The sequence below is a fragment of the Salvelinus fontinalis genome, chromosome 36 (genome assembly GCF_029448725.1).
Source record: "Salvelinus fontinalis isolate EN_2023a chromosome 36, ASM2944872v1, whole genome shotgun sequence".
Lineage (NCBI taxonomy): Eukaryota > Metazoa > Chordata > Actinopteri > Salmoniformes > Salmonidae > Salvelinus > Salvelinus fontinalis.
The window spans coordinates 31017064-31031270 of record NC_074700.1 but is presented as its reverse complement, the minus strand read 5'-3'; the positions used below and the strand labels follow the sequence as shown (position 1 = coordinate 31031270).

The 14207-nt window shown below is 43.9% G+C and overlaps 1 protein-coding gene across 1 annotated transcript in view; it reads left to right on the top strand.

Annotated features, from left to right (window-relative positions):
- Positions 1 to 13329, top strand: part of LOC129835748 (sodium/calcium exchanger 1-like) — a 48754-nt gene extending 35425 nt beyond the window's left edge. The window contains exons 9-14 of the mRNA XM_055901508.1: positions 4078 to 4184; positions 6002 to 6114; positions 7980 to 8079; positions 8411 to 8572; positions 9025 to 9135; positions 10679 to 13329. Coding sequence (XP_055757483.1) covers positions 4078 to 4184; positions 6002 to 6114; positions 7980 to 8079; positions 8411 to 8572; positions 9025 to 9135; positions 10679 to 11058 — 973 coding nt within the window. The 3' untranslated portion in view covers positions 11059 to 13329. The remainder of the gene's footprint in view (positions 1 to 4077; positions 4185 to 6001; positions 6115 to 7979; positions 8080 to 8410; positions 8573 to 9024; positions 9136 to 10678) is intronic.
- The last annotated feature ends 878 nt before the right edge of the window (positions 13330 to 14207 follow it).

Sequence of the window (14207 nt, the reverse complement as noted above, 5' to 3'; positions counted from 1 at the left end):
TGAGTGTGAGTGTGTGTGTGTGTGTGTGTGTGTGTCTAACTGTTCTCATGATACATACACTTCAAACACACTCCTCCTACTTCTCCCTCTTCTTCAAGCTATTTACTTCAGTAGAACATTAATATGTAATGAACAGAAGATGAGAAAGAGAACAGAGAGAGATGGAAAGAGGGAAGACGAGTCTATCTAGCTCTCTGTCTCTCCTCTCGGAGTCAGACGGTCAGAGGAAAACAATATCAATCTTTTATTTAACACAGTGGGGGAACGTTTTAATAAAGTTGTTCCTCGTTGAAACGTTGGGGAAACGTTGTTGTCAGTCGTTGCTATGACAATCAATTAAGGCATGATGCTCTTCCAACCGTATTCACTCTTGTACCACACACACAGCCACACACACAGCCACACACACAGATAGACACACACAGACACACACACACAGATAGACACACACACACACAGATAGACACACACACGTTCCTATTTTGTTCATTGTTCATATAAAGGTGTTGCGTGTTGATTGGGGTGAAATATTCACAGCTATAGGTAAGGGGAACTGACACCTGGATAGAGATACGTCTCCCCCATCCTCTCTCTCTCTATCCCTCTCTCTCTATCTTTATCTCTTCTCTTCCTCTCTATCTTGCTCTCTCTCGCTCATTTTCATTTCAATTTCAATTTAAGGTCTTTATTGGCATGTGAAACATATGTTAACATTGCCAAAGCAAGTGAAATAGATAATAAACAAAAGTGAAACTTTCTCTCTGTCTCTCTCTCTCTCTCTTTCTCTCTCTCTCTCTCTCTTTATCTCTGTCCATCTCTCTCTCTCTGTCTGTTATAGCTAAGTGCAACTTCTTCAGTGTCTAGTCTAGACCACACTTCACCTTAAGCACCTTCTCCTATAAACTCATGAAAGTTTAAAGGGATTCTCTATCTTTTTTCTGTATTTCATGTTGTAGTATATAATGTCTTTAGCTGCAGTGCTTGGTAGGGACAGACAATGCCCGTTTTCTGGCTCAGAGCTGACGTGTTTCTGGGGTTGTGTGTCTTCCGGGGTTGTGTGTGTGTGTTCCAGGGTTGTGTGTGTGTGTTCTGGGGTTGTGTGTTCCCAGGTTGTGTGTGTTCCGGGGTTGTGTGTGTGTGTTCCGAGGTTGTGTGTGTGTGTTCCGAGGTTGTGTGTGTGTGTTCCGGGGTTGTGTGTGTTCCGGGGGTTGTGTGTGTTCCGAGGTTGTGTGTGTGTGTTCCGGGGTTGTGTGTGTGTGTGTTCCGGGGTTGTGTGTGTGTGTGTGTGTTCCAGGGTTGTGTGTGTGTGTGTGTGTTCCAGGGTTGTGTGTGTGTGTGTGTTCCGAGGTTGTCTGTGTCTGTGTTGTGTGTCTCTGTGTGTGTGTGTGTGTGTGTGTGTGTGTGTGTGTGTGTGTGTGTGTGTGTGTGTGTGTGTGTGTGTGTGTGTGTTTTAGTGCGAGGACTGGAGAGCAGGAGAGAGGGTTGTGTTTAGTGTGTGTGTATAAATCTCAGACACTCAGTAGAATGAGAAGTTTGTGGCTGATGCATCCCAGTAATGAAAACACACCTCTCTCACTTCCTGTTTCTAACACACTAAATCAAACCGTATAAAAACACTTCCTGTTTCTAACACACTAAATCAAACAGTATAAAAACACTTTCTCTCTTTTATTTATTTTCTGTCTTTCTCTCGTTCACTGAGGGCATTCTAACACACTAAATCATGCAGGTCTACCGAGTGGCACAGTGGTCTAAGGCACTGCATCTCAGTGCTAGAGGCGCCACTACAGACCCTGGTTCAATTCCAGGCTGTATCACAGCCAGCTGTGATTGGGAGTCCCATAGGGCAGCGCACAATTGGCCCAGCATCGGCGGGGTTAGGCCGTCATTGTAAATAAAAATGTGTTTTTAACTGACTTGTCTAGTTAAATAAAGGTATTTAAAAAAACAATTTTTTTAATAAACATTATAATACACTTTCTATCTTTTATTTATTTCCTGTCTTTTTCCCTTTCTATTATTTATTAACTTTTATTCCTGTCTTTTCTATCTCTACCTCACGTTCTCTGTCTGTGTCTCTATTCTCCCTCCTTGCCATCTCTATCATGTAAGTATAGGTGTTTGATGCTTGTAGGTATATTTTGTGTCGTGGCTGTTTGGCATGCTGCCACGGCGACGGGGGTCATGATGTCATTAGCTGGAACAAGAGGCCAAATCAGGAGAACAAGAACTTTAACCGATCCTCTGGAACCCAGTCATAAACAACTGGAGAGGAGAGGAGAGGGGAAATGAGGAGAAGGGGGAGAAGGAGAGGGAGGAGAGGAGGAAGTGGATAGGAGAAGGGGGAGGGAGAAAAAAAGAGAAGAGAAGAGAGGAGGAGAAGGGGGAGAGGTAGAGGGAGAGGAGGAGACGAGGGGGAGAGGAGTGATGGAGAAGAGAGAGATGGAGGAGAGAGAAAGATATGGTGAAAGAGAGAGAGATATGGTGATAGAAACAGACAGACAGAGAGACAGACAGAGAGAGATTGTGTGTATATATAATATGTGTGATAGTGTATTATAATATATGTGATCATGTGTGATAGTGTGTATATATAATATGTGTGACAGTGTGTGATAGTGTATAAATAATTTGTGTGATAGTGTAATATATAATATGTGTGGTAGCGTGTGATAGTGTATATATAATATGTGTGATAGTGTATATATAATATATGTGATAGTGTATATATAATATACATGATAGTGTATATATAATATATGTGATAGTGTCTGATAGTGTATATATAATATGTGTGATAGTGTATATATATATATGTGATAGTGTATATAATATATGTGATCGTGTATATATATTTGATAGTGTATATATAATAGATGTGATAGTGTATATATAATATATGTGATAGTGTATATATATATGTGATAGTGTATATATAATATATGTGATAGTGTATATATAGATGTGATAATGTATATATAATATATGTGATAGTGTATATATATTTGATAGTGTATATATAATAGATGTGACAGTGTATATATAATAGATGTGATAGTGTATATATATTTGATAGTGTATATATAATATATGTGATAGTGTATATATCATAGATGTGATAGTGTATATATATTTGATAGTGTATATATCATAGATGTGATAGTGTATATATATGTGATACTGTATATATATATGTGAAAGTGTATATATAATATATGTGATAGTGTATATATATGTGATAGTGTATATATCATAGATGTGATAGTGTATATATATGTGACAGTGTAAATTTATATGTGATAGTGTAAATATATATGTGATAGTGTATATATAATATATGTGATAGTGTATATATATATATGTGATAGTGTATATATATATGTGATAGTGTAAATATATATGTGATAGTGTAAATATATATGTGATAGTGTATATATATATATGTGATAGTGTATATATAACATACCCCCACAGCCAGGGTCAGTCAGTAAATTATCAGTAGTGTGAACATCCAGCGCTGAGACAGACCTCTAACCCTCAAGATGTCAGATAGTCATAACTACACAGCAGATGTGTGTGTGTGTGTGTGTGTGTGTGTGTGTGTGTGTGTGTGTGTGTGTGTGTGTGTGTGTGTGTGTGTGTGTGTGTGTGTGTGTGTGTGTGTATGTGTGTGTGTGTGTGTTTAATCTTTTCAGTTGTTGCTGTGGTTTTATTAGGGATTGTATGGTTTTAATGGTGATTTTATGGTTTCCATGGTGATTTTATGGTTTTAATTGTGATTTTATGGTTTTAATGGTGATTTTATGGTTTTAATTGAGATGTTATGGTTTTAATGGGGATTTTTCTCTGTCAGATTAATAGTGTCACTAAAGTCACCTTCTCTCCTCCTCCCTCCTCCTCCTCCTCCTCCTACTTTTCCCTCCTCCTCCTACTCCTCCTCTCTCCTCCTCCTTTTCCCTCCTCCTCCTCTCGCTCTTCTTTTCCTCCTTATACCCCGTCTCTCTCGCTCTCTCTCTCTCTCTTCTTCGCTGTCTCTCCTCCTCATCTCTCTCTCTCTCTCTTCCTCTCTGTCTTCAGGAAGATAATCGAGGTGAAGATTATTGATGATGAGCTTTATGAGAAGAACAAGACCTTCACAATGGAGCTGGGGGAACCACTACTTCTGGATGCTGGCCAAAAACACGGTGTGTGAGTGTGTGTATGTGTGTATGTGTGTGTATGTGTGACTGTGTGCCTGCGTCCATATGTCTGTGTGTCTGTGTGTCTGTGTGTCTGTGTGTGTGTGTGTGTGTGTGTGTGTGTGTGTGTGTGTGTGTGTGTGTGTGTGTGTGTGTGTGTTGTCGAGAAGCTGCTTAAGTACCAGCCCCTTGTGGCACACTTGGACAGCCTCGGGTGTACAGTAGGTGCAAGCTGGTGGCACTGATATTTGGCAGTCTCAGCCATGTACACAGATTGCGTGCCTGAAAAAAAAACTAGGGCAAAGAAATTGGCTAGCTACTGCTCTGTTTCAGCTGTCGTGGGCAGCCTCGCTGTTTGGAGAAGGAGGTGCTTTATGTACCCTTGAGGGCCGTGCAAACAGGGACCTTTGAAATGTTTGGATCCTTTGATTGGTGGATTCAAATAAAGTAGTTAAAATGTGTGTCTGTTGACGTGTTTAACTATTCTTGTGGGGAGAAGTCCCCAATAGTAAACAAACAATTTGACCAACTGGGGACCTTTTGTTGGTTTATGAGAACCGCTAGGTCAAATGGTCAAATGCTATTTCTAGGCGGTTTAGGGTTAAGGTTAGAATTCGTTTTAGGGTTAGTTTTAGGGTTAGCATTAGGCTATAACTAGTTAAGCCAATATGTCTAAGATACAAGGAATAAGATTATATGCATAACGTTACCTAGCGAGCTAGCCAGCTAACAATAGCTAGCTAACAGTACGCTTTTACTTGAAGTGAGACCACTTTCTGTCAAAATTAGAAACATGTCATATCTAAAAATGTAGCTAGCTAAACTATCTGACCCGTATACATCATGGATGGACACGTCTCCTGTCGGATGCCACGGTTGCCCTTTAGTTTGAAGATGGAATCCGGAGACAGGTGTTTTCTCAATCTCTTTCGCTGTCATACTCGAATTCCACTGATTTCAAAACTCGGTCCTCCAGAAAGTGGAGAGCATACACGTAATGTTAGCTAGCTAACAGTACACGTTAACTTGACATTAGGTTTATGCAGTTTTACTACACAATAAAAAAAATAAAAAGCTGCATTAGACAGGATTACCTAGACATACTGACCAGCTCAAATAGACAGAAGCGCGCTACATGGCAGACCAATCCAGACTCATATCTCGGCATGTCCAGCCTACTCATTATCTTAGACAATCATGGCTAACGGAAAGGTTGCTGGCTTTTTCTGAGCTAAACCAACTGGGCTTGTAATTTAACCATTTTATTTGTATTTACAGATGATATACATGTTTGTTATTAAGGCAAATTAAAGTTCACATGTTCCAGAAGGTATTTCTGCCAAAAAAGGCATTTTGATTAAAAAAGTTTACGTTCAAACGGCTCTCCTGTGTAGTAGTGACCCGCGACATACGCCTAGTTTCCTGAAACAGGTCACATATGACTGAAATTATATGTAGTGTTGAAATATTTTGTTTGACGTACTGCTTAGCTTGTGTCTGGAGGCTAATGATAATCCCCAGCAGTGCCAAGTGTTGTGTTAGCGTAGCTTGTGTCTAGGCGCTATTGATAACAGGTTGGTGTGATTTAATTATGCAGCGATAGTGATGCTAGCTAGTGAACGCATACACATACTTGCTTGAGCACGCACGCACGCACACGCACACGCGCACACACACACACACACACACACACTTTACAGCAGAGGATGAGTTTTCTGAAAGCCATGTTAGCTACAAAGCTTTCTGCTTTTAACACATCCCGTCAGCCCATCTTGGCACTCCTTCACGTTTTCTGACCTGTCCGTCATTTCCCCGTTTCCTAGGCGACTCCAATGAGAACAAGCCGACGGATGACGAGGTGGCCAAGATGGGCTGTCCCAGTCTGGGAGAAAACACACGGATAGAGGTGGTCATCGAGGAGTCTTACGAGTTCAAGGTACCTGTGTGTCTGTGTTCATTTGAGTCCTCTTTTAGTTTGTTTTAGGCACTTGTTTTGTACATTTGTTTTGGGCATTTGTTTTGGGCATTTGTCTTGGGTCTATACCGGCGAACATTAAAAAAAGTTTATGAAAAAAGTTTTAAAAAAATATATATATATCCATCTCAAAATGTGCATCGGCCAATTACGGCCATTGACGTAGTTGCACGTGATAAATGCAGGATTTCTTACAGGAAATCATCACTGCCACCTTGTCAGGTTAGCATAAGGCTAAATGTGCCAGGTTATGTAATGGGAACAGCTAACTTAGCGTTTTATTACTTGTAAACTTAAACTTTTTCTAATGTTGGCAAGACCCTTTTGTGTTTTATCTTCAGACAGCTTTTAGAATGTTTTGTGTATTCATTTTGTGTATCATTTGTGTGTGTGTGTGTGTGTGTGTGTATGTGTGTGTGTGTGTGTGTAGTGTGGGGTGAATACACTTATGAGAAGAGCTAAGAAGGTATAGTCTCTCTTTCAGTCTCTGTATTAATAATAATATGCTTGTGTGTTTCTGTACGCGAGTGCATGGGGGTGTGTGGTGTGTAAAACCTCTTTAATAAGCACATTTAAAAACGACTAACTTATTTCTCACTGTATTGACTAAATAAGCTGAATCGTAACTTGAGATCAACTCAGGCCTAGATTCAATCAGATCAAGCGTTACCCGGCGATAGCAGCTGTTCTGTTGGTGTCGGAGTTGGATCTGTCAAATCGGTGAGCAGCTCCAGATCGTTGTCAGGAAGCCGCACCCCGCCCCACTCTTATTAAACGTTCAGAACTAGAAGGTGGAGGCTATAATAACACGTTATTAAGCTCAAATTGAAAAATATCCTTAAACTAAATAATGAGGATTTCTATCAGTCTAATGGAGGGGTAGATCACATTCCAGTGTTAGAGCTTGTAAACAAGGCTGCATGGGATTTCTCTTAATGCGACTTAATGCAGCCAATGGCAGTCTCCTCTGGATCTGGTGACACCAGGATATAGCTTGGATTGTTTGTACATAAATTAATATTTTTCGGTTTGAGAAAAAAAACGCTTTACTAATGAAATGAATTATTATTATTATTATTGTCCGCTTTAGGTGTAATTCCAGGAGCCGCTTGTGGATTTGACAGCTCTGACGCAGTTCCACCTCCAACACACTCAAAACAACCGCTATGCCGATGTTGGCTGAAGCCGATCTGATTGAATCAAACCCTCCGTTGTTTTTGTTTGTTGTTGCTGTAAATCCTTACCGTTAAGATCCACGAGGGCTCTATTCAATCTGGATGGCAAGAAGCGCTACAGATTGCAAGCGTTTCACTACACCCCGTGATAACCTCTGCTAAACACGGTGTATGTGACCAATAACCTTTGATTTGATTGTCTGATAGAAATGTAAAGGTCATTTCTGATGGAGCAGACACACGGCGTTTACCGTATATACAGTCTCCACTAATGCAGGGAACATTACCGTTGAATTGCAGATTGCGTAGAGCCCTGAATCAGGCATTGATGTCAATGACGGATTTCTCTACTCTCAAGTTAAGATTCAGCCTTGTGTGTGATTGTGTATTAACTGACTGGGTGTGTGTGTGTGTGTGTGTGTGTGTGTGTGTGTGTCTATTGTGTGTGTGTGTGTGTGTGGGGGGGGTCTCTATTGTGTGTGTGTGGGGGGGGGTCTCTATCTCTATTGTGTGTGTGTGTGTGTGTGTGTGTGTGTGTGTGTGTGTGTGTGTGTCTATTGTGTGTGTGTGTGTGTGTGTGTGTGTGTGTGTGTGTGTGTGTGTGTGTGTGTGTGTGTGTGTGTGTGTGTGTGTGTGTGTGTGTGTGTGTAGAACACAGTAGATAAGCTGATCAAGAAGACTAATCTAGCGTTGGTGGTGGGAAGCTGCAGCTGGAGGGAGCAGTTTGTCTCGGCCGTAACCGTCAGCGCAGGTACCTACCTTACTTCCTCTCTGCGTGATGTCACATCCTGTTCACGTCATTTCACTTTCTGTCTTCAGAATTCATATCGTACCGACTGAACAGAATTAGAACCCAAACTCTCTGGTTCTCCCTGCCCCCCTCCCCTTTCCCCCTGCATCTATCCCCTTTTCTCTCTCTCCCATTTCTCTCACGCTCTCCCTCAATTCGATTAAATTTGAATTCAATGGGGCTTTATTGGCATGGGAAACATATGTTAACATTGCCAAATTATGTAAAACAGTTAATATTAGACACACAAAAGAGTTATTTAAATAGAGTAAGACTCCGTCTCTCTCTCCAGGTGATGATGATGATGAGGAGAGTGGTGAAGAGCGTCTCCCATCCTGTTTTGACTACATCATGCACTTTCTCACCGTCTTCTGGAAAGTTCTGTTTGCCTTTGTCCCTCCGACAGAGTACTGGAATGGCTGGGCCTGCTTCATCGTCTCCATCAGTCTCATCGGTAGGTAACCCTGACCCCTAACCCCTGACCCCTGACCCCTGACCCTACAGAGTACAGGAATGGCTGGGCCTGCTTCATCGTCTCCATCAGTCTCATCGGTAGGTAACCCTAACCCCTAACCCCTGACCCCTGACCCTACAGAGTACGGGAATGGCTGGGCTGTTCATCTCCCCTAATAGGCAACATGAAATTCATGTGTAACCAGGGATTGGTCAACTCAGCTTGAAATACCACTATCCGCGTCATCAACCTGCTAGCTAAGACGTTGTCATCAACCTGCTAGCTAAGACGTTGTCATCAACCTGCTAGCTAAGACGTTGTCATCAACCTGCTAGCTAAGACGTTGTCAAGCGGGATGGTAACGTGCGGCGAAGCCAACGATTAAAGGTTGATGACCAGTGTGGGCTGACGAGGAAGGAATCTTACTGTCTGTTGTGTTCTGTACCTGCTAGGAGTTCTGACGGCCGTAACAGGAGACCTGGCCTCTGCCTTTGGCTGTACTGTGGGCCTGAAGGACTCTGTCACTGCCGTGGTGTTTGTAGCACTAGGGACCTCTGTACCAGGTAGGTTACACATACACACACAGCCCCCCCACACACACATCGCCCCCCCACACACACATAGCCCCCCCCCCCCCCCACACACACAGCCCCCCCCCCCCCCCCACACACACACAGCCCCCCCCACACACACAGCCCCCCCCACACACACACAGCCCCCCCACACACACACACAGCCCCCCCCCACACACACACAGCCCCCCCCCCCACACACACACAGCCCCCACACACACACAGCTCCCCCCCCACACACACAGCCCCCCCCCCCCCCCCCCCCCACACACACACTTTCTCTCCTCTTTTCTCTCTTTCTCTGTTCCCTCTGTTTGTCCTAATTGTGTAATCATGATGATGTAATGACATTTTAAACTGTAACCTTCGTGCCACGGTACCCAGGTGTGTGTTGTGGGCTGTAGGTGTGACAGAGTACGCGTGCAGAATTATGACCCCCTTAGAGGGGCTGTAGGTGTGACAGAGTACGCATGCAGAATTATGACCCCCTTAGAGGGGTTTGTAGGTGTGACAGAGTACGCGTGCAGAATTATGACCCCCTTAGAGGGGTTTGTAGGTGTGACAGAGTACGCATGCAGAATTATGACCCCCTTAGAGGGGTTTGTAGGTGTGACAGAGTACGCGTGTAGAATTATGACCCCCTTAGAAGGGTTTGTAGGTGTGACAGAGTACGCGTGCAGAATTATGACCCCCTTAGAGGGGTTTGTAGGTGTGACAGAGTACGCATGCAGAATTATGACCCCCTTAGAGGGGTTTGTAGGTGTGACAGAGTACTCGTGGAGAATTATGACCCCCTTAGAAGGGTTTGTTGGTGTGACAGAGTACGCGTGCAGAATTATGACCCCCTTAGAGGGGGCTGTAGGTGTGACAGAGTACGCGTGCAGAATTCTGACCCCCTTAGAGGGGTTTGTAGGTATGACAGAGTACGCGTGCAGAATTATGACCCCCCCCTTAGTGGAGTTTGTAGGTGTGACAGAGTACGCGTGCAGAATTATGACCCCCTTAGAGGGGTTTGTAGGTGTGACAGAGTACGCGTGCAGAATTATGACCCCCTTAGAGGGGTTTGTAGGTGTGACAGAGTACGCGTGCAGAATTATGACCCCCCCCTTAGTGGAGTTTGTAGGTGTGACAGAGTACGCGTGCAGAATTATGACCCCCTTAGAGGGGTTTGTAGGTGTGACAGAGTAGGAGTGTAGAATTATGACCCCCTTAGAGGGGTTTGTAGGTGTGACAGAGTACGCGTGCAGAATTATGACCCCCTTAGAGGAGTTTGTATATGTGTCTCTCCTCTCACCTGCCTTATTTAATCTTGTCTTCTCTCTCCCTCTTTTTCATCTATTTGCCTCTGCCCACTTTTCTTCACCATCTATCTCTCTTTCCTCTCTTTCCGCCCCCTTTCTCCCCCTCTCTCTTCCCTTTTTTCTTTCTGCTATTTTTTCTCTCTCATCTCCTCCCTCCTTCCCATCTTCTTCCCCCCTCCCTCTCTCTTCTCTTTCTGCAATTTCTTCTCTTCTCCCTCTCCACCATTACCCAGACACCTTTGCCAGTAAGGTGGCCGCCATCCAGGACCAGTACGCCGACGCTTCCATCGGCAACGTAACCGGTAGCAACGCCGTGAACGTCTTCCTTGGGATCGGAGTGGCGTGGACCATCGCCGCCGTGTTCTGGCGCTCCAAAGGCCAGGTGTTTCGCGTCGACCCGGGCTCGCTGGCGTTCTCCGTCACGCTCTTCACCGTGATGGCGTGCATATGCGTGATGATCCTCCTCTACCGACGGCGAGCGTCAGTGGCAGGCGGGGAGCTGGGAGGGCCGAGGACTACCAAGATCATCACGTCACTGGTCTTCTTATTCATGTGGCTGATCTATATATTACTGTCATCACTGGAGGCATACTGCCACATGCCTGGGTTCTAGAGAGAGAGAGAGAGAGAGATGGAGGGGTGAGTTGGGGGAGACAGAGAGGAGGAACAGACACAGGGAGGGAACAAAAGGAAACCCACTCGGCAAAAAAAACGGTTGAATCAACATTGTTTCCACGACAACAACAAAGATTAAGCGTAACGACGTTTAATCAATGTGGGAAACTGATTGGATTTGCAACTTAAATCCAATGTCGTGGGGACATTTTTTTGTTGAACTCAGCCAAATGTAAATGAAAAGTAGTTGAATTGACGTCTGCGCCAGTGGGGAGGGAGGCAGAGTGGACATGTTGGAAAGAGCTAACATGGACATGGGGATGAGGGACAGACAGAAAGATAAACCTACAGTGGAACAACTCTCCCTTTTCCATCTAAAAATAGAGTCAGTATTCTCCCTTTCCCATCTAACACTAGAGTCAGTACTCTCCCTTTCCCCATCTAACACTAGAGTCAGTACTCTCCCTTTCCCCATCTAACAATAGAGTCAGTATTCTCCCTTTCCCCATCTAACACTAGAGTCAGTACTCTCCCTTTCCCCATCTAACACTAGAGTCAGTACTCTCCCTTTCCCCATCTAACAATAGAGTCAGTATTCTCCCTTTCCCCATCTAACACTAGAGTCAGTACTCTCCCTTTCCCCATCTAACACTAGAGTCAGTACCCCCCCTTTCCCATCTAACACTAGAGTCAGTATTCTCCCTTTCCCGATCTAACACTAGAGTCAGTACTCTCCCTTTCCCCATCTAACACTAGAGTCAGTACTCTCCCTTTCCCCATCTAACACTAGAGTCAGTATTCTCCCTTTCCCATCTAACAATAGAGTCAGTATTCTCCCTTTACCCATCTAACACTAGAGTCAGTATTCTCCCTTTCCCATCTAACAATAGAGTCAGTACTCTCCCTTTCCCCATCTAACAATAGTCAGTATTCTCCCTTTCCCCATCTCAGTGAAAGCCTCTAAAATCCCCTGCTGTCGTCCTACTTGTCCAACAGGTAGAGGTTATATCAGACACTTCAACCCTTTCTACCCCTCGCTTTACGACTCTCCTCCGTTTTCTCTTTCCCTCCCTCGCTCGCTCCGCCCAGCCTTATTCTCCAATAGACTGTAAACGTCTTAATATTGTCTTAAAGTGATAGGCTAGTAGAGGACGTTAGACCACACCTCTTTCCCCGCCACCCTCGCTCCTGTTGAGCCAATCCCAAGTCACCTTGATCCCTAAGGAAGACCTTGCCCCTCCCACTTTTCGACGGCGTAGTGTGTAGATGTTGTTATTTTGCGAAATTGTAAAGAAAATAATAAAATAATGAAAATGATGATTATAATGAAGAAATGGCACAGTATGTTAAAAACATTGGAATTGAGAGAAGATGATTTTAAAAGACTATAATTGATTATGAAAGAACTGTACGTAATGATAATTGGACTTTGCAATAAAGAAAATGTTGAATATGAAATATATTAAAATACTTAAAAAATATATATGCTATTGTTGGATATAAAAGAAACAATATTAAACTAGCCTGTTAGTAGAAAATGTGACCAACTAGCGCACCGACTAGTGACATTTTGTCTTTTCAAATATTGCGTGGTATTGATTTTGAACCCAGGCTACCAATATCTACTAGTCCGGCTGACCAGTGCCAAAAAATCCTTCAATTCCACCCCTGGTTCCAACCATTACGATCAAGCAGGAAATGACGTAATGCCCAAACAGGATATCAGGTAACCGGAAACAGAAAGGAGCGTGGACCAAACTGACAAACTTAATTTGGACCAATGAAATTTGAGGATAATCATGACGATGATGATGATTGATCTCTTGTTTCTAACTGTGTATCGTATAAGAGACATTTCCGATGTTTGTCTTAAAAACTAAACAAACAAAGAAACTATGGGTTTTACTCTGGATATAGACATGTATAAGGCTGGTGTAAAGACTATGGACCATGCCCTCTTGGTTTCAGTCTCAATGAGAGGAGACCATAGAGTTGGATAGAGGGTGCACAGGAAAATATATAGTAGATGAGCTCTCTAGTGCAACTCTATGGAGCACACAGTTCTCTCCTTCCTCCCAAAGTGTGCACTTGTTGACTTTCCTTCACTGATTTGATATAGGAAATATGGTATGAAATGCCTACACCGATCCAATGATTTTAGATTTTCGGAAGTAGAGAACGCGTGTACACTTCAGGAGGAAGGATATATTATTGAGATGCACCCATCCTCTATCTGTTGTACAGCCATTAAACTAAACCAACTAACCAACCAACCAACTCTATGTTGTCATGCTAATACAACCACACTGTGACACAACACACAGCCTGTCCCCTGAATATTAAATCCCAGCTCCGTCCTCTGAATATGACATCACAGCTCAGTCAGTCCCTTGAATATGACATCACAGCGTAGTCCGTCCCTGAATATGTCATCACAGCGTAGTCCGTCCCTGAATATGACATCACAGCGTAGTCCGTCCCTGAATATGACATCACAGCGTAGTCCGTCCCTGAATATGACATCACAGCTCAGTCTGTCCTAATTCTAGCTAATAAGGCGTTACAAAGATCAGTGTTAACATAGTATGGAGAATTTAATGAGGAAATATTTCATCAAATATCAGATGACTACCAACATTCCTTGCCAAGGTTAGAAACGTTGAGACTAAGGTTCAATCAGATCATGGGTTAACCGGCGAGAGCCGACACGCGCATAGCTGATGTCTTGGCGGTGTCGGAGGTGTAACTGTGGTGTTGGAGGTGTAACTGTGGTGTCGGAGGTGTAACTGCGGTGTCGGAGGTGTAACTGCGGTGTCTGAGGTGTAACTGCGGTGTCTGAGGTGTAACTGTGGTGTCGGAGGTGTAACTGTGGTGTCGGAGGTGTAACTGTGGTGTCGGAGGTGTAACTGCGGTGTCGGAGGTGTAACTGTGGTGTCGGAGGTGTAACTGCGGTGTCGGAGGTATAACTGCGGTGTCGGAGGTATAACTGTGGTGTCTGAGGTGTAACTGCGGTGGAGCTGTCAAATCGGTGAGTAGCTGCTCTTGTTCATTGTCACAAAGCCAACGCTCAGCCTAACGACGCTCAGCTTAGCGACGCTCAGCCTAACGACGCTCAGCCTAGCGACGCTCAGCCTAGCGACGCTCAGC